This window comes from Anoplolepis gracilipes, chromosome 11 (assembly GCF_047496725.1).
Source record: "Anoplolepis gracilipes chromosome 11, ASM4749672v1, whole genome shotgun sequence".
NCBI lineage: Eukaryota > Metazoa > Arthropoda > Insecta > Hymenoptera > Formicidae > Anoplolepis > Anoplolepis gracilipes.
The window spans coordinates 6,217,591-6,245,560 of NC_132980.1; the positions used below are offsets into that span (position 1 = coordinate 6,217,591).

Here is a 27,970-nt window from a genome sequence, read left to right on the forward strand (position 1 = left end):
GCGATGATGCGTGAATGAGAGAACTATGTAACTTTACAGCGTGCTCGTTACTACTTTTAAAAGACGCAGTCTTTCTCATCAACAACACATGTGTTAAATAATGTTAATTACACAGGCGGTTAACTACAGTTTAGTTCAAAGTTATTTTCTTGCAAATTCTACGCCTACTTATTGGTTTTGACTCTTCATTAAGTATACAAACTACAGTAAGTGCAATAACTACTGGAGTGACAGAACCGGTCACATTGATTCACTTGCAGAAAAAAATCTGATCCAAATAATCCTTCAAAGATAATTATTAATTAATATATCGGACAAAAAGGTATGACATATATGAAAAAAGATTTATTCAACATAAAGTCTCTAATCGAGAGACACGTGTGTCTCTGTCAAGTACAGTAAACAGTCTTTATCCCTCTCTGTCGTGTGCTTACGTGTGTGCGTACATGCGTGTTGTATGGTTGTAATGATAAATTTATGTTAATACAAGAAAAAAATATATATATATGCATACACATATATAAATAATACATCTACATGATTTAAGTAATTTTTAGGGATTATATTCTTTTAATATAATATTTATAAGCACAAATTATTCCAAATATAAATAACACATCTATGTATAGGGTTTAAAAAATTCTCTCATAGATAAATAGATTCTAATAAATATATATATATATATATATATATATATATATATATATATATATATATATATATATATATATATATATAAATTTACTCTGTATGTATATGTGTGTGTATCTTTTAAATATCTAAGTTAACATTTTAAAAATATCATATGTAAAATACTTTTTGTCACAAATCTAAATTTATCAAACAAGTCTGTTAGAATCTACGTATTATTAAGATCCGATAAATAATTTAAAATATTTTCAATTCAACATACGTATATATAAATGTATTAATTGATAATTTTAAATCACGTGTCATAGATAAGTTATATTTAAAATAATTTGTGCTTGTATAAAGATGTTATATTACAAAAAAAAATATGATATAATCCTTAAAAACTTACCTTTAAAAAAAAGATAAAAAAGATGCCAACTATTTTAGTCTAAAAAAAAAAATTTATATTTATAAAGAATTGTTTGGCAAATTTCCTACAAGATAATGATATCAAAAATTGTGTGTCAACTAAGAATAAAAACTTATGAAATTTTAAATAAAAACATTTTAATTGGCAAAAAAACTGTTGTATAAAATAATTGTCTTAAATTCGTACAAAAATAATAATAGTAAAAATTAAAAACTTATTTAAAAATTAACTAAAAATTGATACAAAGTGAAAAAATTTCAAAAATTTTAATTTAAAAAACTTGACGCTACTAAACCGAACAATATGCTAATGTAATTTCAATTTATTCGTTACATTTTATTTTACAGATGTAATTAAACTAAATTTAATTTTATATTAAATTTAATATTTGTTTCGGTTTCAAATATATTTTAAAATGTAATAGCGCCAAGTTTTTTTAATTGAAATTTTTTTCTAATTTTATTTTATATTAATTTTCAGTTTTTCATTTAATTGAAAAAAGGTAGTTTTTAAGGATTTCACTTGATTTGATTGTAAAATGTTATAAAGGTTCCCCCTTCTTTTTTTTCATTGAAACACTTCGCGAGTTAATTTTCTTTTAACTGACCGGCGCTGTTATAGAATTAGACACATCTAGAGGAAACAAAGAGGGATTCAAAATGAGGAAGGATGATTCTGTTAATCACAAATCATCACCCACCCTTAGTACTTCAGGTCTGTCGCTGTAGTCTACAGGTTGACACCTTAGAGAATAGTCTCCAGTCAGCCAGCCGGATATCCCTATCTGCAACCACATTCGCCCAGAGGCCATTCGCCGATCAATCAAGAGGATAAAGATAATAGGGGACCAGAGGTATACAAGGTATTGCATAAGCCTAACTAAAGAGCTATGTTATTAAATATATGCGAGACTTCACAAATCTCGCGTCGCACCTTCCGTCAAAAAACAGTCGCAATTAGAAAGAAAAATCGTCATCGATTTCCTTTGTTATATTCTCGAAAAAAATGAATCATTTCACATTTCCTTCTTTCAGTGATAAGAAATGATTGAAGACACAAGTGACGATATCTAAAAGAAAAAAACTCTGCAACTGCGACTCTTTTGCAACAAGGTGCGATATATACTCAACACATCTGATTAATATCTAACGGCCTACTTGTTGCCGACATACGATCGACAGCAGATATAGCAAATATCTAAGCTTGCGAAAGATTGTATCGAGGCGCTGGAAGGGCATGCCAGGTTCTTAATACGAGATGAGCAGGAAAGCGTAAGCTCTTCCGCGTCTCCGCATCATTTATTCGCTTTTGCAGTCAAGCCTCCGGCTCCGGAAAAAAAAAGGTTCGGGCCAGTCTACAAAATAACAGTTGATAAATATGAGCAATCCTTAATCCAAGATATATATCAGCGGTTCCACAGCTTGCTGATGATCTGTCAAAGCTGTACATATACTTATAATATATATACATAGCATCGATTCAGTTCCATGATCTCGGGTTCAAAATTGTCGTCTCGTTGAAATATAGGAGAATTCGTCTCTCGTCAAACGGACCAGCTAGATTACAGACGCACTTACCCTTATCGCGGTGGGACTGTTGGAATAATCCACCGGCTGGCAGCGAAGACTATACTGGTCCCACCATCCGCCCATCAGACACTGTTCGTTGCAAAAGAAACGTACAATCATGCTTTCACACAGCTTTTTATCATTGATGCATTCCCGAGTTGTCATTCGCGAATTTAATTAAAACCAACTGCCTTTGTCATGTTTATTTTTTTGCCGGATTTATCGAAGAATTCATTTTTCCTTTTTTCTTTGAGTCCAAATATTATTATGTATTTAAAAAAAATTGCATGGTAGATATAAAAAGGCTCAACCAAGGAATGCACTAATGACAAATAAATTGGCCGCAAACAATCAAATTGATCGTCGTGAGGACTGTTGAGGTAGAAAGTTTTTGTTAGACGCCGCTTCGCGTTCCAATGGCTGCCAGTGGACACGGAAAGATCACAAAATTGTCAGTAAAATAGCAGCAAGCTACACCTTGAGATCATTATTATTCGTTCTCAACTGTTTCCGAGATTTAACTTCAAGAACAAAAATCCGGAGTTGCAAAAATCACATAATTATCTTCCACAAATTACCATAATTTATTATAATAACTAATTTAAAAGACTTGAAAAACAAATTTATAACTAATTTGTCTGTAATTTTAAAAACATGGAAAGATTCCCATTTATTCTTATTATTTTTTACATTTCAAAAACATCTCAGATAACGAAATATTTACACGACAAAAAATAGACAGAAAGTAAGTCGAGGAACGGCTGAAATAAAAACAGGAATAATTTCCAGCCTTTTGTGTCCCCTGAAAAATTTGCTTTATACTGGATGAAATTTTTTTTTTTTTTTTTTTTTTTTAATGTTTGTTCCGTGACAGTTTTTTGATTGTGTTCGCGCGAGTGCAAATATCAGAGGTTTTACCTCATAAAACAGCCATGCAGAGAAGATCACTTGAAACAGATTGTAGACTACCAGGGTATTCTTAAACTGGAAAGGTTTTCGGTTCTCCATAAGTTTCGGACCCAATGTTTTGACGACGTAGACATAAGTGAGGCAAATGAACAACGTGGGAAAAGGCGAACTCATCAACAACCAATCAGTCGTCCTTGTATCTGTAAAAACAAAAAAAACACACATCAACGATCCACGAGAGTGACCTCGAAATTTCATTCGCTTTTTAAAAGAAATAAAAAATTATCGACGCATTATTCGATTATAATTTTTCAAATAAAGATACACGAGAAAGGGTCCAACTGCGTTCAATTATATTACATTAGCTGTGTATATAAGGAAATATTTTATATAAATTATATATTTATATTATATTGTATATAATATTTAATAAATTATTTAATATTTAATATTTTTTAATACTTTTTATTTTAATAAAATATAATGATATCATTTATATTTAGAGGAGAAGTATAGTTCCATCATTAATCAGCTGATTATTATCAAAATTTTCATCGCTTGGCCATCTCCTTTTAAAAGAAATTTCCTTGGTAGTGATAAATTATAGGAAGCAACAAATATATATGCAGATCGCCGGGAGCAATATCATTCTCTCATCTGACATGATCCAATGACCATGATTTAACGGCGGTAAAAATCGTCGCCTTGTCCTTGAGAGCGAAATCTCATCGCTCTCTCGAAGGACTACTCGCAATCAGACATGCACATGACGTCCTTTCATTCGACGTCTGACCTTTTTCTCTCGTCCTTCAAGGGTTCAATCACCCTATTCTTTATACTTTTCCTGTGACGTAGATTGGTACATATTTGCACCGCATTGTGATTAGTTCCTTAAAACTGCTTGCCAAACGAAAATCAACGAATTAATGAGCGAAACAAACAGAGAACAAAGCAAATATGTTCGGTTTTATTTATGTAAATACACATACAAAAGGGGAAAGATTATGTAAATTCTTTTCGGAAAAGAGATTGTACGTCTAAGAATCATAATGCATTTACATATGTCGAAAAATGTTCTAGCGTTTATAAATCAGAAATTTGCACAAGAAAAATTACTTGTATAATCTACAAATGTAAATATTTGTATGAAAAAAGGGAAAAGATTAACATGCGTATTATTAGTAACTTTATTTCAATTCTGAAAAATAGAAATTAAAAAAAAAAAAAAAAAAAAAATACGCCTAGATATTGTCGCATTTGTGAAAAATTATATACATTTTTTGCGGAAAAACAACACGTGTGTTTTTTTCAAAGCCATAGACTAATCTTTTCTTTATTAATATCATACGTGAATGCATTATACATGCGTCAAACATCTCGCACTTTTCGCATGGAAATTATCGACGAAACATAATAAATATAACTAATTCTCTTTAACCAAATAAATGATCAAAGAATTAAGCGCTATTAGATTATTAATAAAGCCATCATAAGATATCGAATTTCTTTCGAATAATCAATTATGAAAAAAATCTTGCTGCAATAAAAGTTTGATAGCACGTTATTCATACAGAATAAAGACTTATTTTATACTTTATATTAATTTTATCAGTTCAATGTTGCGATTATCACAGTGACGTTTCGTTATAACTTCCAAAATAGGACAGTAATGCTCTTAGAAACACGATACTTTAACAACGTCTGCTTTATTTCACGCAACACAAGATTTCTTGATGAGTTATAGGAAGAGCTATGGATGGATCAGATTCATTAAAAGTTAATAAATCTAATAATTTCGAGATTCATGATTTTGATTGCGTACAGCACTTTTAGTCTTTTAAAATAAAATTAAAAGTAAAGCTTTGCTGTGTAAAATATAATTTAATATCAAAATTATTATTTTCATATTAAATATTATTGTCAGTAAATATTATTATTTTATATATAATTAACTTTTTTACAGTGACTTGATCACGAAATTTTATAGTGACTACATAGAAATTTATGAAAATTTTAATTCTACAGATCAAATTTGTATTTTAACTCACAAAATAATTATTTATTTTATATTTTAAAAGTGTGCCTTGCACAAAGTAAAATTCGTGAATCTCGAAATCTATTAGATTTATTAACTTTTGACGTAACTATGTAATCCGTTCAGTTCCTCTTTAAAAAGATTTTTACGGATTTAACAATTTCCACGAAACATATTTAAATCTCTCTCAAATTTTTTACAATTTTAATTCTGTATCTCAATAATTTAATACATAACATATTTATTTATATTCTAATATATATGTATATATATATATAAAGAGAGAGAGAGAGAGAGAGAGAGAGAGAGAATTATTATACAAAATATAAAACACCCAAGAAATATCCATAAAAGTTAAAAATACATTCATCTTTAAATATTTATTGTGTCCGAAAAGAATCTTCGATATACATCAATTCATAAAAAATATAAAGCGAAAAATATATTGTATGAATTTTTAAAGAAATTTAAATCAACAAACAAACTTTATGTTTCCAGGTTTGAGTATTGAGATACAGAATTAAAATTTTGAAAAAATTAATTGTGCAAAAAATAATAATTGTAATTCAAAATATATAAATCTAATAAACAATCGTAAAAAATGAAATAAATCAAAAAATCAAGAATAAATTTAAAAGATAAATACGATTTAATAACAGTTGTTTTAATACGAGATTGACAAAACAACAGACTAAATTAATTTAAAGCTGTTTAACGAAATATAATGAATAATATGATGGAAACCACATTATTTACATTGTTTTTTCTTGTACACTAATTATGTAAATTCGATGGATATCATACCGCGAAGCGTTTATTCATTTTCGAAATGATCGCGCAATTACGTCACCATGTTATGCTTCTAAGCACCATAGAATTGAGTTTTCGTCATGTGCTCCGTTTTATTATCATTCAAATTATTTATCGATACGTGTGTGACTATGCTTTTCGTTTACTGTACCGACTTACCTGCGTGTTTGTCCAACATATCGTGGAACCGGTCTATATATTGCATTATAATCGACATGTTGCCGGAGAACTATCCTGAGGTCTACTTTGGACGAAAATCTCCAGGAGCGAAATCACTCCTGCGGCGATCGTCTCTTTTCTGAAAAAAAAAAAAACGAATTCTTGAATTATAATCGAAAAAATATAAGATATATATCGTGACATTGGCTACGTTCAGCAGAGAAAACTGCTTTGCAACAGTTGTAAAATTCGTAAATCTGATTGGCATATCCTCTTAAGTTCAGCTAAGGTTAAAAGCATACGCCAATCAGATTCATGATTTTTACAATTGCAGAGCAGTTTTTTCTGCTAAACGCAGTCATTAATAAGGGTCGCGACCGTAACGATATTTCAAATCGCTTCTAAAGATGTTTATCTTCTATATTAAAAAGCCAAGGTACAGAAGAAATAGGTAATGTAGCTTCTCCTTTCCCTCTTGTCCCAATTAATCAAAAACAGACTTACTAATCTACTATTTTTATTTTATGACAAATTGATAAAATATAATTCCCCCTTTCTGTCTTGCCTCTATTAATCAAAACATATAGAATTGTTATCATTGATCTACTATGTTTATTTTTTATCACAGACTATATTTTACAACGATTTAAAATCGCCAAAAAAAATGAAATATGTAGGGGAACGTGGGGTAGAACGGCACCGCGGGCTACAATGGTGCAGAGTCGATATCTTTTTACAGAGATGCTACCAAGTCGTGAAATATGTTGCAATTATTGCTATTAGGTGTCTCTTTCTGAGTGCTGTTATCAGTGGTCGCAATATTTTTAGTTGAAAGTTATAAATTATTTAATGCACTTGCTGTGCTCTCCGCGACTGAGTTGTAATTCTTCGATATATTTACATAAGGTAAACAATGATAAAATTCTATTTTTTATTACCGTAAATACATTTATGTTTTAAGGTGATCTTTTCCTATTAATTTCATATCATGTCTGTAAATATTGATTAATTATAATTTTTTATATGATCAAAAATAAATAAATACGTCTTGAGGCTTAATGAAATATTAGCCTACGAAATGTTGTACTTTTTATTTTTATACTAGAGAAAGAAAGAGAGTATACATAGATGCTCTCTTTCAAAATTAATATAAAAAATTATTACATTAAAGAATATTTTTCCATGTTTTAGAGAAAAATATTTATTATAACAAGAGAATTGTTTTTATTTATTAATTTATAGTTATCATTTAAAAACACAAATCTATATTCTTATGCTCTATATATCATATTATAATATACAACTTTTAAGAAGTTTTAAACATCAATGTTAATGAAATAAACAAGTTTTGGAGGTAGTCCATTATACCCCGCATGAAAAGCATATCACGAAAATCTAGGCTTTTACTAAATCAATAATCTCGTCTATTTAATTTATTATTTTATAATAAACTTGTGTTTTTTCTTATAGTAGATATTCCAAAGAATATTTTTAGTAAAAAAAAGATCGATTTATGTTTTTTTAATATGGTGAAAAAAACTTGCTCAATGCTTACGTTGGCCGTTCCCCTACATAGTTTGATAGATGTCTACATAAATCTTGTAAACACATTCTTTGTAAATTTCTTGCTCTTCCAGATATTTTTGTTTAAAATTCCAGGCAAAGAGAATGATTTAAAAAATTTTTTAGTGCAATTTTAAAATATATTTTTTTATTGCATGTGTTTTCTAATGTTTTTCACTCAATACGAAAGAAAACTGAAAGATACATATATGTAAATAAACAAAGATAGATATTTATAATTTAGAATAAATGTATATAAACAAAGATATATATTTATAATTTACATTATAAGAGCAAAATGATAAAAAAAAAATTTTTTTAATTCCGTGAATCTCAATAAAATTCCTTAAGATCTTCTCTCTCTCTCTCTCTCTATCTCTCTCTCTCTCTCTCTCTCTCTCTCTCTCTCTCTCTCTCTGTCTCTCTCTCTCTCTCTCACTCTTTCTCCCGATGATAGACTCGCCGAGTCTAAAGTCAAGTCGAATTCTGAGGCAACAACCTCCAGTATTACAGCCACCGAATTTTCTCTTCACGAAAACGGTTACGCGACACAATTGGACACAACGTCGTCGCGCAATTCGCGTGGGTTCGACCATGAAACGGCATCGTGGCCTTGAACCATTATACCAAACACGTTCGTACGTATCGTACACAACGGCACGATTGAATTTCAATTTTCTCGCGGCTCCAGAGAGGACGGGTGCTCCTACGAATACGCAAACGAAATTCGGTTGTACATTTCTCTTTGCCATCCTGAAGTCTAGTAACCCTTTCCCGATCCTGTCGAAAGATTGTCATCGTCTGTATTTTACGTAATATATATACATCAAACATATACATCGAGATCGAGCAATTAAAATAAGATGTCTTTTTGATTAAAAAAAAAAAATAATAATAATTTTTAAAAATCTTAAAAAATAGAAACTAATATTTTTATTATTTTAATATTATTATTTATTATTATTATTATTATTATTATTATTATTATCATTTATTTATTAAGCCGTGCCTTTCGGCTTTGGATAACTTCCAGTTTTTACATTTGTTAAATATGTTTCCATATTGTGCGTGAGACTATAAACAAACAGTATAAACTATAAATTATAGATTATAAATAATAAAACAAACTGTAAACTATAAAACATAAAACATAAATTATATTATTATAAACTACAAAAACATCAACACAACAACATGTCCCCTAAATAACACAAGTCCAATCCTTGTATCTAAACTAATGCAACCATTAATAAATTTACATTAACTTTGAAAATACTGAAATTAGGCTAAAATTGCAACTAAAGCTAAAATTAAAATTAAAATTGAAATCCGAATCAAAATAAAAAACAAACTCACAAAAATCACAAATTAGAGTAAAAATTAAAGTTAAAATTAAGCTTCAAGTTGAGATCAAAATTAAATTAACTCAAACAATTAATAAAATTCAATTAACTGAAATCAAATTAAAATTTTAAATTTTAAATTTAATATAAAGCCTTATATTATTTTAATATTATTATATTAATGATAAATAGTTGTTGCATGTGTCCTACTTGCCAAAGATTATCAATTATAGCACACATGTCAATATAATGTCTTGTTTCTTATCAAAATAAAAAATCAAACATACACTTGAATTTTGTAAGATGATATGAAATTGGAAAAAAATAAATCGTTAAAATTAAAGTAAAATTAATCCACGTTAATTAATAACAATATATGCATAAAAATTTTGATGGATTTTAGAATTTCTCCTGTAAAAAGTAATTTACCACGAGACTAAGGACTAAAAATAATAACATTTTACGTAAGAAAATGAAAAAGTATTATTTCGATTTCTACGCTTCGGGGCGGAGACTAAAATTAATTATAAGTTGCCGGGTAACCCACTATTGCTCGTTTGGCATGGTTCAATAACCTGTTGAATTTCGTGAGAAAAATGTACAGAAGTATTCTCGTATAATTAATTCTAAACACCATCTAGTTACCTAATTCCTTTCGCGTTGAGCGAATTTCACTTGAGGGGAAAAATTATGAAAAAAAAAACCGGTCAAGTTTCAAAATAGATTTCTAAAAATAGATTTCCCCGATGTCATCGATAAGACATCTTTATAGATATATACACGTAGTTTCAAGTATACCACTCCGGAACTTCTCGAGAGTGTCGTTCTCGAGAATCGTGACAAACGACCGACCATATGATTAATGTCACGTTTCCAATTTGTGCAAAAAAACAAACTTTTCGGAAGACTGCGAACAGCGGGGAGAAGAGGATCTAGGCCGCCAACGAATGGAGGTCGATCAGCCGTCTTGAGCGATCGCTCGTCGCGTTAGGTGTTTTGCCTGCTTGCAAAACGAAAAGCCGAAAACGCGTCGAGCAAGCGAAATACCGCCGGGATTATGTTGCGAAAACTGTATACATTATAATACGACGGCACAGAAAACGGGCCGGATCATATGTACATATATATATATATATGCATGCGCGTCTGTCGTACGCACGTTACGCAAGAAATCGGTCACACCTGCGTAAGCATGTGTGGACGCGCGCGTTTATGTGTTGTACGTATGGGTGTACTCGTCTACCTGAAATTGTCATCTAAACTAATCAAAGAGAGGAGGAAAGATGGAGAGGCGAAGTAGGGCAAACGAGAAGGAACATCTTTTTTTGCACACACCTGCTTATTACTAATACCAGAGGTATCTCGAGTAACGGTTTGTGGCTCATATTCACAGTTTTGGGCAGCAACGGGAATCTTTCATTGATTAATATATGTAACCCGTACAATTTATTTCAATATATTTCACGAGGACATTTGCATTTTCTTCTCATATCGTACTGTAATTCTTACGATCGGTCGAGTTTTTTATTGACATAGAATTTTATTTATTTTTTTTTTTTTTAATTAAATTTTTTGCATTAAGTAGTTTCCTTAGTGCAATAGTAATCTCTCTGTTTTTATTAATTTTTTTTCTGTATTAACCTCATTAATTCAATTTCAATGCTATAATTAATTTCTCGTAGTGCCTGCGTAATCTAAATAGGTTTCATTATTATTTTTCTACTGTTACAAAAAAAAATATAGTGTTTGAATTATGCATTATTATAATTTTAGTAATTGTGTCCTCTTATAATAATAATTGTACGATAATAAATGAAATATTTATATTATAAATTGCTTATTTAAAACGACAAAATATAATTAGCAATTTAACAATTATGATATTATTCTGAAAATACACAGTATATATTTATATATAATTATATATATATATATACATATATACAGTAACATTACACTCGTAACTGTTAACAATATTTAATATCATAAAAACTACGCGGTCAATTTCAATCGTTTTAATTTCAATTTCTCTAAATCTCCTGAGATCACTATCGTATGTTTGTGCACTTTAATTAATAACTTCGAGTTTATCCTTGTTGAGATTTTTTATTAAGTGAAAAAAAAAATCCGAAAATGCGGGAAAATTCCTTTATATAACATCAAAGTGAGTTCGCTTCGCGGATAAATTCGCGAAAGACCTCATTTATTTCCCTCGCATATCATTTTCGTGCACGCAGGTCAATATCTTTATTTAGCTTATAAGAAGCACCTGTCTGCGTTTATTTATAGTGCAAGCGATAAAATTGCAAAGCGATGATAACACAATGTCGCGAGAATTCACATATTATATATTTTATAAAAATTTGTCTTCCCCCGCCAATTTAATATCGTCGACATATTGAAATAAAGAGCATGTTTTAAAGAAGGCTCTGTTTTGTTTTTTTTTTTCACAGTATATTTTTAATTAGAGAAATCTCGCTGCAAGGCATCGTATTCAACGACAGTATTCCTTATACATAGAACGGTGGCAGAATCACGAAGCGATAGCGAGGTCGCCGCGACTTTATCTACTTGCGCAAATAAGCGGCAGGATGCTATCTATTGGTTGCATAATAATTTTTACAATAATCGCGGGGCGATATAATGAGTTCGCGAAATGCAGCTGCATCGCACGAAGGACTAAATCGGGACGTGATACAACGTCGTCGACGACGATAATGACGAAGACGATGACGACGACGACGACGACGACGACGGCTTAGGTAGCTGCGCCCACTGGAACGCGTCCAATCTTACGGACGCCGATCGTGAAAGTGCCTTTAAAGCTCGAATCGTCGTTGTTGATATCCACGCCCCTCGTTGAAATCAGCTGTGTTAAACGAGAACCGCAAGAAAGTTAACAAACATGCCTCGCAGCAGTAACGGATCCCAGGGGTCCTAAGGCCCTACACTAGTGATGGGCGATCTCGATTCGATTTTCAGAAACTCGATTTTTCGCCTCAAAAAATCCATTTTTTTTAAATAGATTCTTTTCTGCTCGATTTTTATACGAATCGATTCTTTTTGTAGAAAAATCGAATTTCGATCTGTTGATATTTGATATACGTACGTTTAGTGGTGCCAGAAGTGGCGCTTTTCAATCTAAGCACGAATGGAAAATTGAATAAATATATTAAAAAAGAAAAAAAATGTTTTAAAATATTTTTGAGTGTCTCCAAAACTAATGTCAAATAATTTTATAAATCAAATTATTTTAAAGTAAAACATAATTTACTTTAGTTATGCAAATATAATCTATCTTAGAAAATCATGACTTTTTATTTTGTTTGAATTTTTAGAGATATATCTTACGTCATTTTGTTGCAATTTAATTCGTTCTGTTAATAAATTGCCTAAAAATTCAGACACATTTTGTCTGAATTTTTAGATATAAATGTAATTTAAGACAGTCTCTCTGTAATTATTTTGTACGGTATATCTTACGTCATTTCCTTTCAATTTAATTCGTTCTGTTAATAAATTGCCTAAAAATTCAGACAATGAAAGGAGTGAAGAGTAAGAAATTGAATAATTGTAAGAGTTCAGATACATTTTTGTCTGATTTTTTTTTTCACTCGAACACTATAAAAAATAACTGCGGACAAAATTTTTCTGAAGTAAAAAAGAATAAAAAAATGAAACAACATTCATATCTAAAAATTTAGACACATTTTGTCTGAATTTTTAGATATGAATGTTGTTTCATTTTTTTATTCTTTTTTACTTCAGAAAAATTTTGTCCGCAGTTATTTTTTATAGTGTTCGAGTGAAAAAAAAAAATCAGACAAAAATGTATCTGAACTCTTACAATTATTCAATTTCTTACTCTTCACTCCTTTCATTGAAAACTTTCGAATCGAGAAACATGGATGGGTGATCGATAAAAAAATATGTACGCTTGCAAAGCTTGTGTGTAACGAAAAGAAATTATTTATGTGTACAATATTTTTTTCTTCTCAGATATAAAAAAAAAAAAAAAAAAAAAAAAGGGAAAAACATTTTATTTAGATACGAAAAATGATTATAGCTGTAAAAATATCTGAAAAAAATTCCGATTAAAAACTCTCTAGACATGTCACGTATTTTTCGCGTTTCACATACTCGCTCCGATCATTCCTTACGTTCGGCAAAAATATTATTCCCGTCATGTCTGCGCGATTTGTCAGAGTAGACGCATGCGGCAGGACGAAAGCGCAAGTACAACTATTATATACGACGCAACCAGCCGGTGCACTTAAGTAATAGTAACTCGCGCGCTTGAGTAACGAAGAAAGATGGCAAAGACGCAAAGAGAGAGAGAGGGAGAGAGAGAGAATGGAGAAAGGTCTATCGCGGACCCGGCATGTTGTCGTTGACACTCCGAGAAATTGCGGTCGCGTGCTGTCACTGTCCAGCGCGCCGGAGAAAAGTGCCGGATCGACGACTGTTGAGGATTACGGCTTCGATATAATGAACTCCGCAGTCTCGACAAAGTATGAAATTATGAAATTCGATTGTGCAGCAAATCCCCCGGCGCGCCGGATCCAATCAAATTGTGCTTAATCAAATTTTTTTTTTTCCTATATATGTTTTGTGTGTGTATATATATATATATATATATATATGCATATTTTTTATATATACACTTACGACCAAAAAATGTTAATTTTTTGTTGCAATATTTATAAAAGATCAAAAATAAAATATAACACGAAAACTAGACGTACAATAAATATTCGAAAAGAGAAAAAAAGCACAATTATTATTTAATAATTAATATAAGCTTTTTTTTATCTAAACGCAGAAAATTTAACTAATAAAGGTATTATATTGTATTTTTTATTTAGCGTTATAATAAAAATTACATAAATATAATACATTAGGAAAATAGAAATGCGTTTTCTAATATTTTTATCAGCCTTATAGATATTATTGTAGATATTTCAACACAAACTTAAGTACGGCTTTTTTGTTGCGCGAGGTGTGTATGTTATAATCAGTAAAATATAATGAAATAATAATTGCCTCGCTGACACATAAATTCTACGACATTAGCGTATTTCTATAGATATATCTAAACGTTGATAATCGACTTGGAATTAAGAGCGGGACAATTTGTATAATTATAAAGGTTCGTTGATATAAATACCATAACGTAACGCATTTTATTTCTCACGCACGTATTATTACTTTTGCAAATAATTCCAAGAAGTTGATACCAAAAAAAAAAAAAAAAAAAATGATTGACATGCAAAGACAAACAACTTGCTACGCAACTGACAGATCGTCTCGTTGCTTAGGAATCCACAGACGAAGGAAAGTGCAAACGCAAATCTCGCGAATTCTCGCATTACGCGATGCGATTGCGTAACGATTGGGAGATGAAGAGATTGCGGGGCGAAGGATGGAAAAAAAAAAGCGAACATAAGGCGCAACGAGTCGATAGCATGCCAATACGTATAATTTATATTTCCGCAAAAGAAAAGACGGAGTTGTATGGGGGAGATTATAAACGCGAGCGAGCACCTGGTGACGTAGTTTTATCACGACCCCACTATCGTGCGGTTACGTCTTCGACAACAATGTATTCCTCGTTTAGACAGGGTGTAAACATCGCGTACTTTCTCTCGACTGGGCGAACGCCGGAGTCTCTGAAATGAGAGAGGAAACGCCGCGATTCTCAAGACATTGACGCGATCTCGGTGGATAAACAGTCGAAAATTGAAACATTCAGCCTAACGTAAAAAAAAAAAAAAAAAAAAAAAAAAAAAAGAAAATGGCCTAAGAATTCAGACAGATTTTTGTCTGAATTTTCAGATCTGAATAATTTCAGACAATCTGTCTTAATTCATCAGAGCCATTTTTTTCTGAAAATTCTACCTGCAAATTTGGACAGTATCTGTAAAAAAACTTCACTTTTTCCGCAATTATTTTTTACAAGGTATGTGACTGTAAGCAAACATTAAATGTTTATTATTGGTTTAATTTCACGAAAATTCCAGAAATTATTTTATTGTCAAAATATACGTTCTAAATAAGTGCGAAAATTTTTAGAAGATGATTCTTTGTGAAAAATTAAGGGGAATCTTTCACAAATAAACCATGTACACCTATATTCTTCCCTAAAAAATTACACTCTTCCAAAGGGGAAGATGAAGACAAGGTTTTTATTTTTCTTTTTTTCTCAAATTTTGGATAAATTAAAAAAATGCAATTTGGTGAATATTTTCTACTGGCAAAAGGATATTTAATATTTTTTTAATCTTCCCGTATCGTTAAAGGAATAAAACAATACTGTATATGATAATGTATTTTATTTTTTTGTTTGAAAACTATTAATTTTACGAAAAAAAAATAAAAGAAATGAAAAAGTAGTCAAACTTTCTAACACATATTTTTAAATGCTCACATTCCGACTCGTTAAAAAGTTTTAATAAAAAATTGAATGAGGGTTGTTAATTTCATTACCTCATATGATACGGGAAGATTTAACAAATATTATTAAGTATCCTTTTTACTAATCAAAAATGTTCACTAAATTTTATTTTTTTAATTTGTTCAAAATTTGAAAAAAAAACCTAATTTTCACTCCCCTCTTTAGAGGAATGTAACTCCTCAGGAAGGGATGTATGTTAATTAATTTTCGATAAAAAAACGTCTCATAAAATTTCTCACATTTATTTAGAATCACTCTATACGCAATATATATTCAAAATTATAAATAAAAAAGTGATATTTCCAAAATCAATAGCTCAATAATAAAAGAGGAAATGATAAAGTTCTTCAGATTATATTTAATTTGCATGTCTAGCGTTAAAAATATCTACATAAAAATATTGTATTGTATTTTAACATTGTACTATATCCCTATTACATCATTTTCCCACACAGAATCAATGTTGGAAAGAGAAGATTACCGCGTACTTGATCCTCCTTATTATTATGTGAAAATGTCAAGATGGCACGTATGTATCTGTAGATGAAAAGCATTTCGGTAAAGTTTTTTTTTCCTTTCTCGCCGTGATTGGCGTAGCTCGTCGTTAAATTATCGCGGCACGTAATAAAACATGAAAAGAGCGTGTCGAGGACGCTATCCTCTCGACTGATTAATATGATTGTTTAGCCGGCTAAAAGAAATGTTGACAAAAAAGTTAAAAAATTATGCTTCATGAAAAATCATACTTTGCATATAAACTGTGTATCAGGAAATGTAAAAAGAAATGAGTGTATAATATATGTAACGATAACAAAAAAAAAAAATAAAAAAAAAAATATATATATCGTCATTACGATCGTGATGAATCATTTCGAATATTTATTTTGATCGTTCATCACGATCGAAGAAAAAAAAACAAATTTTGACAAGAGAATTAAAAAGTTGTTTTATGAAAAAAGCACACACTTTACATGTAAACTGCACCTCGAAAAATAAGACAATGAAAAAAATATGTGACGATAACGAAAGAAAGTTATCGCCGATCGTGATGATAAAACATTTCAAATATTTTTATGCAAATTAAAAAATTTAAATATTCATAGGATGAATACGTGAATAAATGTGAGCAGGAGGAAAGTTGACAAAACATAATCGAAACGGATTTCTTAATCGTAACGTCAACTATTAACAGTGTCCCGTCAAAGACAACGTGCGAATTCTCAACTATACTCAAGGTTGGACTTTCTTTCTTTTCGACGCAACGCTCGGGGTCACGTATGTCTTCGATTGAGGAGAACGGCGGGGGAGGGGAGGCTCGTTAATTGTATAAACCTTGGGTGACGGCTGCTCAGTGCCAATCGGCCAAAATTTTAACAACACTATAGTAATCTTCGCTTTCGATTTTACACACGTAATTCACTATGTTTAAGAAAAAAAAAAAAATCGAGACACACGAATACAAAAGATAATCCATAACTTGTGATACAGTCTAAGAAGTAACTCAAGTTTTTTTTCGATTACAAACAAATTTTTATACATATATTATAAATGCTACACTATATTAAAAATATAATAATTATATTATAACATATATATATATATATATATATATATATATATATATATATATGATAGTATAATGCAATATATTTAATACAGTATATACATATATTACGACAATATATATTTAATAAAGTTGTAAATAATATAATGGATTGATGACAGATATTTGATAATTTTTTTGTTACGATAAAGAACTACCTATTGTATTCGATTGGATAAGAAATGTACAAATGACGTAAATTTAATGCCCGGATAATGGATTGATGTGACAGATATTTGATAATTTTTTTGTTACGATAAAGAACTACCTATTGTACTCAATTGGATAAAAAATGTACGAGTGACGTAAATTTAATGCGCGGCGACCTCCAGCAGCCTCAGTTATGCAGTTATTATGAAAAGTGTTTATTGCGACTTGTGATCAATGATTTATGCTAAACGCCGGTCAACCACATCTATAATTTATTTTTACACGGTGTACTTTTCGCGAATATACGCCTTCTCCCTTATCAATCTAAATAAATTAAAAAAATGATTTTAAAAAATTGCTGGAATAAAATAAAAGAAAGCATTCATTATTGTTCTATATTTAAAGTATCATAAAAAATTGCAAAAAATATTTATTATAAGTAAAGATATATATATATATATATATATATATATATATATATATATAATGTTATATATTTAATATATATTTTAATATATATTATATTTAGTATAATTAATATAAATAAAAATAAAATGAAATAAATTTTAACGAAGGATCTGCTCGTCGTAATATTGCGTATAGTGTATTGGAAAGACCCGGTGTCCCCTTCTCAAAATTGCAGAAAAATATTCAGATAACCGAATTTGCAGAGCTAGGTGCGGTATCGAAAAACGGAAATACGAAATGATGTAGACAGATGTAACGATAGATACCTCATATCTGTTAAAAACGCGAGGCGTGTCGTTTCGCGAACGTGAACGTTGTACCCACTCTTGATTTATGCACTTGTCAAATATTTATCTTCCCCGCTCATATTTATGTAAGTAAATACCGCGAATTACGCAATGTACCATCGATATTGTAAAACCGATAAAGTTATTTTTCCCACACAAGCCGCTTGCCTGCAAACATATATATAATAATGATAATTATGTACCCCAGGCCCGAACATGCGGTTGGACGCCTCTTTTTAAGCACGTCACTTTAATATCGCTTTATCTAAAATTAAGCGGCTGCTGCTGCGACTGTCCTCGAACGTGCATCACGAGTACGCACAATGCGGATACGTGCATTAACGTACGTGTAACACGACGCAGCACGTGCGTATGATAACACGAGATCGGGACAAGGTCGCGGCGATTTCGTGAGGAATGCGCGTTCGTGACACTTGCACAAAGCGATCCGATGAGTTGACAGTTGGCGAGAGATAATGGCGTGGGTTTAATTTCGGCGATAATTTCGGCGACAGCCATAAAAGAAAATAAACGTGACATAAAAGCTGTTTATTCACCGGTATTTGCGGCTGCTTTTCGAGGAGAACTCGCCATTATAGGCGTTCGTGATGAAATGACGTTCTAATGATCCCGGGGAGAAGTGGCCTTTGCCATTTCTTCTAAAGTTGCACAACAAAATTGCAGCCGCGTACCTCTGATCCCTCCGAAAGGGGAGACACTACGAAATATCACCGTCGAGTTGTGAGATTATGATTATTAGGATGACAAATATAATCGTTAACTGTGAAAAGGGAAAGAATGAGCTTCGAGTCATCACGCTCTTCGAAAGGCGCCGAAGAATTTAATAACGCAATACTAACTACACGAGTGGTTTTTCTGTTCTGTATTATTTCGCGTGTTAAGCATTTCTCAACTAGACCTAACTACATTTTAATCTTCGATACACACGTTTCGTTCAACACATATTAGGATGTCTAGTTAAAGCTCTCGAGAAAAAAAAAATCCCTGATTTTTCAGATATTTTTGTCCAAAAACAAATTCCAGAAAATATTTGAAAATTGTTTTCATACGATTTTCTAAAATAATTTTTTTTATTGTACGCATTTTCTAATGCTTTTCTCTAATACGAAGGAAAAACATGGAGGCACTTAAGTTTCAAGTGCTTGATTTACAAATATACTGAAAAGGAAAACTGAATAGCTCTCGTTAAAATAAAAATTTTTAACCTTCATAAATAACATTTTCATTTATTATCGAATTTTATTGAAAATTAAAAAAAAATATATGTACTGCATATTTAATCTTTTGTTAAGACATTGAATATATAAATAGAGATAGATATGTATTTATAATTTACAGTAAGATTGAAAAAATTATCAAAGAGAGAATTTTTTTCAATTCTTTGATTCCTCTCAACTTTTTTTTTTTTTTTAATTCTTTGATTGCTGAATAAAATTCTCTGACAATTCCTTGAGTTCTCCAAGTATAAAAATATTCACTGAGAATTCTAGGTCTTTCACGTTTTTCCAGGAAGTATACACTTGAATATTTCTATTCTAATGGATTAACAAATTTCAGATATCCAATTAGATTCAGAGACTCTAATTTGAATTTAAGTATTTTTCGAATGGAATACAAAGTTCGAGGAAATGGAATGTAATTGCAGTAGATCTAGAAATGCTCCAATTTTCTTCGAAATTACATCTCTCTGTGAAGATGATACTATAAAGACAAAGTCTATTTAAACTGCAGTTGCTAAAGTTAGAAATGAAATTATCAATAGACAAATTATTCATCCGGGAGTTCTGATATTAATACAAATACGCAATTAATAACAGCGTTGGGCTTTTATTTTCCGCAAAATAAATCGTGATACTTTCAAACGTGATGGATAATCGTAAAAAAAATTAAAATTAAAATTAAAAATTAAAAAACAAATAAAAATTCTTCAAAAATAGACAAAAGAAATTACGCAGATGATGTGTATGTCTAAATTTGTATATTCATTGTCAGATTGTATGTTGCAAACGTTAATGTTGTTACGACCTTATTGTCACCCCAACAAAGTTATTACATTCAATGACATTATAATAATTTATCGCCAATACGAAATATATTAATTAGCTAATTCATATTATTAAGCCTCATAAGTTTATTTATTATCAATACGAAATATATTAATTAGCTAACTCATATTATTAAGCCTCATAAGTTTATTTATTATCATTCGTTTGCCTGCATTTTCATATAATTCTTATTCAAGACAATTAACCGCGGTATCGCTTGAAGCAGAGAATGAAATAAGAATATTAAACAATCACGCCTATTTGTACACATTTACTTAGAGCTGATCGCGCCGGTTATGTTATATCCGCCACATTATATACATATATATATGTACACACAGGACCCATAAATTCGCCTGTAACCGGAGAGATTGTCGTTATTTCGACACATTAAAAAAGGAAAGTCGCGAGTTAAAATAAATTCGAAAAAAAAGAAAAAAATTTCACTCGCGCTAGAGAGATAATACACGCGCGAATTTTTTAGAACACACCATATTGCATCGGGTTATCTCACCCGATGCGGATGACGAGCGGTCTTCACGAAATGGGTAAGGTCGATGATGTAATCGGCGAAGCGAGAAAGCGGATCCTAAGATCTCGCAAGCCGACCTTCGTCATTTTTGTTTCCGCATACTTCCTACACGCAACCTTTCCAATTTCACAGACATACTCTCCCTGAGATATAGGAAGGCAAACTGGATCCGGATCAAAGAGAGTCGTTCAATTATTATTATTATTATTATTTTTTTTTTTTTTCGCAAAGCAATCTCGACTGTCGCCGCGAATGATCGAGCAGCAGCCGCAGCGGAGCTGCAAGCGGGGAAAGTGCATAGCTGCATGAAGTTGTAACTTGCCGAGAGTCGCTGTAACGCATTAATGGCGGCACGCGGGGAGAGACAGAGAGAGAGAGAGAGAGAGAGAGGGATGCGGGAGGAGTAGAGGAGAAGGCAGGGAGAGAATCCCCTTATATAAGCGCCATATTAAAGTCCTTCCTCAACGTCGTCGATGGGCTGCCGCGAACGAAAACAGTCGAAACCTGTTATCAGACCCCTTTCGAGAGATGGAATAATCTTACGATTCTATTACGTTCCGACCATGTACAAGACTGTCATTTCAACAAACGTCAAGCACAAATGTCAACTGTAACATTATTTAAAAATGTCATTATTTTTATTCCGTATTTTGTACATTAAAGGGGAGAGAAAGATCCTTCCCCGTTTATTTCTCTAAATAAATAAAATTGCAAATTGATTCTAGGGCTGCGAGACGAATTTAAACGTCGCCGAATTTGAAATTTTAGCGTTCCAAGTTGCCTCTGAACGAGATGCCTTTTCCGTGTTAACCGGCCGCGATACGATCGTCAGGCCGTAGGATAAACACCGACAATTCGCAAGAGACACACGCGTAATTAGTGATGGGCGATCTCGATTCGATTTTCAGAAAATCCATCTTTCTCCTGAAAAAAATCGATTTTTTTAAATCAATTCTTTTCTGTTCGATTCTTTTACGAATCGATTCCTTTTGTAGAAAATCAAATTTCGACCTGTTGATATTTAGTGGTGCCAGAAGTGACGCTTTTCAATCTAAGCACGAATGGAAAATTGAATAAATACATTAAAAAAAAAAAAAAGAAATGTTTTAAAATATTTTTATTCTCTTTTTAAATATTTTCGAGTGTCTCCGAAACTAATGTCAAATAATTTTATAAATCCAATTTTTTTTTAAATAAAACATAATTTACTATAGTTATGCAAATATAATCCATCTTACAAAATTATGACTTTTTAGTTTTTGTTATGTAATTTTGATTTTTTAGATCGATTCTTTTGGTCCGACTTTTTAATAAATTGTCAGTCACTTCGATTCAAGATCGATTCAAAAATCGATTCTTTCTAAAAAAAATCGCCCATCACTAAAAGTAATAGAGAGGTTCGTTGTACGAGTGCGCACGAATGCGAAACGAAAACGGACGTTCCGGCCTTGGTCGATCAGTCTGCGCGCGCGACGGACTTTGATCGCCCGGTATAAATCGCGCGCGACTTTCATTTATTAATGAAACCCCGACGGAGTTAATAACGGGGGAAAGGAGAAGGGCACATCATGAAATCGCGAATTTCGTATATATATATTCATATATATACGCGCGGAGAAAAACATTATTATATACACACGCGGATCGCACATCCGTTGATATGCGCGCGTGATCAGGCCAGACCTGCTGAAAAATTCGGGAGAAAGCAGGACTCGTTTCGATCTCTGTCAGAAAATTTGCCGGTCGTGTCGCAACGCACACGGCACGTTTCACGTAATAGGCAGAATAAGTTGGCGTTCGCGCGCTCACGCGCTCACGTGCGCGCGCGCGCGAGACCTGTCACTTGCCACGAGCTACCGTATGTCTAGTCGCCGCCGCCGACGAAATCGTCCGACGCGGGATATTCGATGGAGATTTGGTTGATGGATCGATGATCATCGATATTCGATATCGATGAAAAAAATTGCGATCAATCGACCGACCGTGTCAGCCTGTACGCACCTGTTCAAGACTACGTGCGCAAAAAGTGCGCGTGGCGCGCGCGTTCTTTTTGCATCTTATTGCGTATGGATTATACAACAGCTTTTACCGATTGCGTTACTGTATACAGTGGCCGGCATACCGGTTAGTTAAGCAGAAACTAGTTTACTCGGTTTGCACAGGATTCCGCGGGGACCGCATTTCATTCCAATGCTAGAATAACGTTGGCTAATTATCTAATTATCTACCCGTAATCTCATTTACGTGTATTTCTTTTTTTATTCGTTCCCTAAAATTCATTTGTACCGTCTAAAGTCGTAACTTTGTCTTTTTGAATTTATCTTTGTAACTTTATTTTGTTGGATGCCTGTAATTTGCCATACATAATATATAATGTAATCGCGCAGAGTAATGATATAATTACGTGGAAAGTTATTAAAAAATCAATATTCTTGAAGTGACGTGTGACAGGAAAATTAGAAGAATGTACAAAGGGGATCATTTCCATCTCCAAAATACATATGTCGCATGTCGGAGGGATAAATAACAAGATAATTAGGCAAGAAAATAAACTATTGATAAAAATTGATCTCGTTATCTATAAATCTATAATTTATTAGCCGTACACTGGTTACAAATTACTGTAATTTTATTGGTAATGTTTCGTCATACTCTATTTCCTTCGAAACTGGCTCTAATCGTCTGTAACGGGAGTAACGAAAGGTCTCGAAAAAATATGTATACGAAAACTACTTTGCTAGTTTATGAAAACTGAAGAAAAATTCTACATCCTTTCTCTTTTTCGTTAAGTATTAATACAGTACACCCATGTAAAAATATGTATTCGGTTGAGCAATTTGTTTTCCGCTTCTTTCTTTTCACCGATTATGCCACACATCGACTTATTCACGTGTCTGCAAATATTTCTTGACGTGTCGGGACGTCAAACATCATACGCGCAACGTGCTCGTAAATTAAACGAGAAAAAATAAATACTCTGTTAAAAATCGGGAAAGAGAGAGAGAGAGAGAGAGAGAGAGAGAGAGAGAGAGAGAAAGAGACATTTAAAAACAATAAAGTTGGACCGTATTTCAAAAATGACGATGAGTCATAATTGACATTGTCTAATAAACATTGCAATGTCGTCAGAGTTTAAACCAAGTATATATGTATATACATATATACTTGTAATAATGATTTTGAGATTGTGTCATAATATTCTCTCGCATACTTTGTAGAAATTACTTTTAAAATTAATGTTTCTGTGAAAATCATATTTTCTTGGAAAAAACCTGAAATGAATAATAAAACGAGATTTGATCAACGTTTCTGTGCAAATTAACTTTTATACGTACACTAATTGAGGGATATAAATATAATTTTTATTTTATTTCTTTTTTTGTATTAGTAATTTATAATCTTTAATTACATGTTTTTTTATTTTTACATATGAAAGTTGTTTCATTAATAAATATTACATTATTATTTCGTCATCTAGGTCTAATTTATAACGTTATATCATTTTACTTAGATTATTTAACCTAAATAACATACTGTAATTTTACTTTGTGGATTTTGTATTTTCTTAATAACTATGTAAAACCATAAAATTGCTTGTGTATATACTATAAACTGAAACAGTTTCTGTGTAAAAATATTAAATAGATATAGATATAAGTATCAAGATAAAACTCTATTAACTCGAATTATATCTATCAATGTCATTTTACACTAATCACCTCCATCATATGATAAGTAAACACGATAAACGACGGTCCCACAGCGTTTGGATTAGATTCAAACATAATTTGCGTTTATCGTGAAAAGATCAATATTACGTCACGAGAATTACACGCAATGATTTGAATATAATAATAAATTTTTATAAATGCAAAAGGTTTAATTTATAAAATAAGCTGTCTTTTTTTTATAATATTGTATATTTCATAAGAGTGTATATTGAAAGTTTTATTATATATGTGAAAAAAAGATTGATAAGAAAGATTAAATCAATTCTCATAAATTTTCCAAAGAGAGAAAGAGACAGACAAGGGGGGGGGGAGAGAGAGACACGTTACTTTGCGGAGCAAAGTTTTTTATACTAACGATGCATATCGCGCGCGGGAAACAATATCGGAATCTCAATCCCGGAACATCCCATGCGGACAACGATACATTGCATGTTACGTATTACGTATCGTGCGACAATTAATCATACTACACTATTGTTATGTTATGTAATGTAGAAGAAGAGCACGATATACATACATGACGACGTAATGTTGTAGCTAAAACTTGATTATGTATTTTATTTCAAAGTTTGTCTCGTCTAGATCTCAGAACGTGAGAGACACGACAGCCGGTTTTCAAGCATATATTTATCTCTTTTAGTATAATAAAAAAAAGGATTATACGTCCAACAAGAAGATAGTAAAATGAAAAAAAAGAGACGAGAAAAAAAATTAATAGTAAATTAATTTTGTTTTATACAATTTCATTTTAATTTAGTTTTATATTAAATTCTATTTTATTTTATATTTAATTATATTTAATTATATATATATATATATATATATATATATATATATATATTAATTTTATATATGTTTTATTTTAATTTAATTTTATATTAATTTTATATATGTATATTGTAATAAAATTTATAATTTTAAAGAAATATTTGAGATTTTCGAATACTAACATGGTAAATAGATGCTTTAATTTGACATTAAATAAACAAGTGTTGGAATGTATCTATCTACTTATCGCGAACGCGTTATCTTTAGAAACCACTAACGATATTAAAAGTGCGAGAGGCCCGTTTCTTTGCAGTAAGTGTAAAAAAAGAACTTGGCAAAATAAAAAAAGAAAGAGAATAATGAGAAAATGCAAACCTTTATAGAGAGAAAAATTAAAAACTTTCTTATCTAAAACTTTATCACATAAGTGAAAACCGAGGTTTATATAAACATTATCGACTTTGTGTGACTTTAATAACGAGACTAAAAATGGTGTCGGATCGCGGGAAGTACCTCATAACGATCGTGGGAGCCTTCGACTTGTTGTTGCAACGTTGTGTAAACGATCATCCCGTCTTACTAATCGCAGAACAAAATGAACGTAGAGGAACGCAGCTCGCATCGTGAAACGTTGACTCAAGGCTTTCCTCGGTACATAAGGATGGCCTAACGACTATAAATACGTTCATTAAATGCTCTCACAGTCTGTTGCGAACGAGTGGAACGTGAATCGAAGTCAAATCGAGCGCTCGAGGTGATTCATAAAAGAAGACGTTCAATAAGAAGGAAGGAAGGAAGGAAGGAATGAGACAGTATTTTGTATGCAATCGAAGTGCAAGTGAACTGAGTCAATCAATCGATGAACCGAGGAAATAATTGAAATCGGCATAGGACACAAACAGCTGCTCCGACTGTTCACTCACGACTCGTGGCTCGTCAGTAATTTAATTTAATTTAATTTACGACCTCGCGCAATCCAATTCAATAAAATTTTTTATTTGCCGTTAGAATGAAATCGACGTAATTTCAATGTTAGTAGGTGGATGATCGATCCGTGTAATATATACTCTCTTCGTCTATGAAAAATTAAACACGTCGAAATTGCAATCTCGGTTTCATCAACAACGAATAATTTATTTACTTAGGTAATTCCCCTATAATTCCCATTTTCGATTGAAGAAAAAGATAAATTTTTTTTACATACAAATTATTCAACAAATAATATTTAATAGTTTATTTTAAATATATTATTTATACCAAGTAATTTATTAATTATTATATTTATATTTTTATTATTCGAAAAATTAAATATATATTATAAAAAGTAAATTGCTTTATAAAAAAATTATTATATTATTATTATGACGTAAAAATGATTTCATTTTATAACTTTAATATTTTTAAATCATTAGTATACACGCACGCATAAAATTAAAGTAGGATAAATTGGGACACAAGAAATGTGTTAAATTTAACACAAAAAAAATTTTGTTACTTTAATTTTAACGTTAATTTAACAGAAGACAAATATGTATACAAATAATACAAATAATATGTAAAAAATTAACACAAAAATGTGAATTAATGTAAGATTTATTTGTTGTTTTAACTCTTAGAAACGGTGAATATTAACTCAATGCAGAAAAGTTCAAATAACATAACGACAGTATGTTATATTAACATAAGGGTATGTTAAAAATTTAACACAAAAATTTCTATGCAAGAAAATTTCAACAAAAATATAAAATATTTTCTACCCTGATACCATTACTTTATTATCTACTATATAATATTATTAATGTCAATTATTAATGTTCCTTAATTTTATTAATACTATTATTGGTTGTAAGATGAAATCAGAAAAATTAACGTTTCTTTTTAATCAATCAAGAAAAAAATCTCTCACAATACTTACTGACTACCGCAAGAAGATCGCACAAGAATTGGTCGACGTTGTCCAAAAATTGTAACACACACTACAATCTTCGTGACACTTTGACGTAAGCGAAAGTAGCCTTTTACCTTCTTCCCTCTCTCTCTCTCTCTCTCTCTCTCTCTCTCTCTTTCTCTTCTCTCTCTCTCTGGCTGCCCACCCGTTCTTGACCGATCTTTCAAGTTTCCGGCAGCTACGGGACGAAGAAAGGACGAAGGGAGTCGAAGGGATCGGCACGACGGGATATCAGAGAGATTCTGTGGGATCTTGAAAACGCGTCGTGAAAAAAAAATCGACCAAGACCTCTCTTCGGCTTTTCCGAGAGCGCGATGAGAGTGCCAGCGTTGCCCGCCGAATGTTTCCCTTTTTTTTTTTTCTTTTTCCAGGAAAAGGTAATAATAATAATTAAGAAAAAAAAATTGAAGAAAAGGAAGGGGGGAGAGGAAAAAAAAGAGAGATACCGAGCGTAATCGAGCGCGTCGAACGCACTACCGTCGTGCCAACTCGCGGACTGGCGAACGTAATGCC

The 27,970-nt window shown here is 31.4% G+C and overlaps 1 protein-coding gene across 4 annotated transcripts in view; it reads right to left on the bottom strand.

Annotated features, from left to right (window-relative positions):
- The window catches only part of LOC140670871 (very long chain fatty acid elongase AAEL008004), a 45,791-nt gene that overhangs the window by 3,139 nt on the left and 14,682 nt on the right, over positions 1-27,970 (bottom strand). For 2 of the 4 annotated variants that reach the window (XM_072901672.1, XM_072901673.1), the window contains exons 2-4: positions 6,545-6,683; positions 3,550-3,740; positions 1,764-1,847 (exon numbers count right to left, since the gene is read on the bottom strand). In XM_072901672.1, coding sequence (XP_072757773.1) covers positions 1,764-1,847; positions 3,550-3,740; positions 6,545-6,602 — 333 coding nt within the window. In that variant the 5' untranslated portion in view covers positions 6,603-6,683. Of the gene's footprint in view, positions 1-1,763; positions 1,848-2,640; positions 2,722-3,549; positions 3,741-6,544; positions 6,684-27,424; positions 27,968-27,970 lie in introns of those variants that run through there. The other 2 variants (XM_072901674.1, XM_072901671.1) reach the window with 2 other exon arrangements.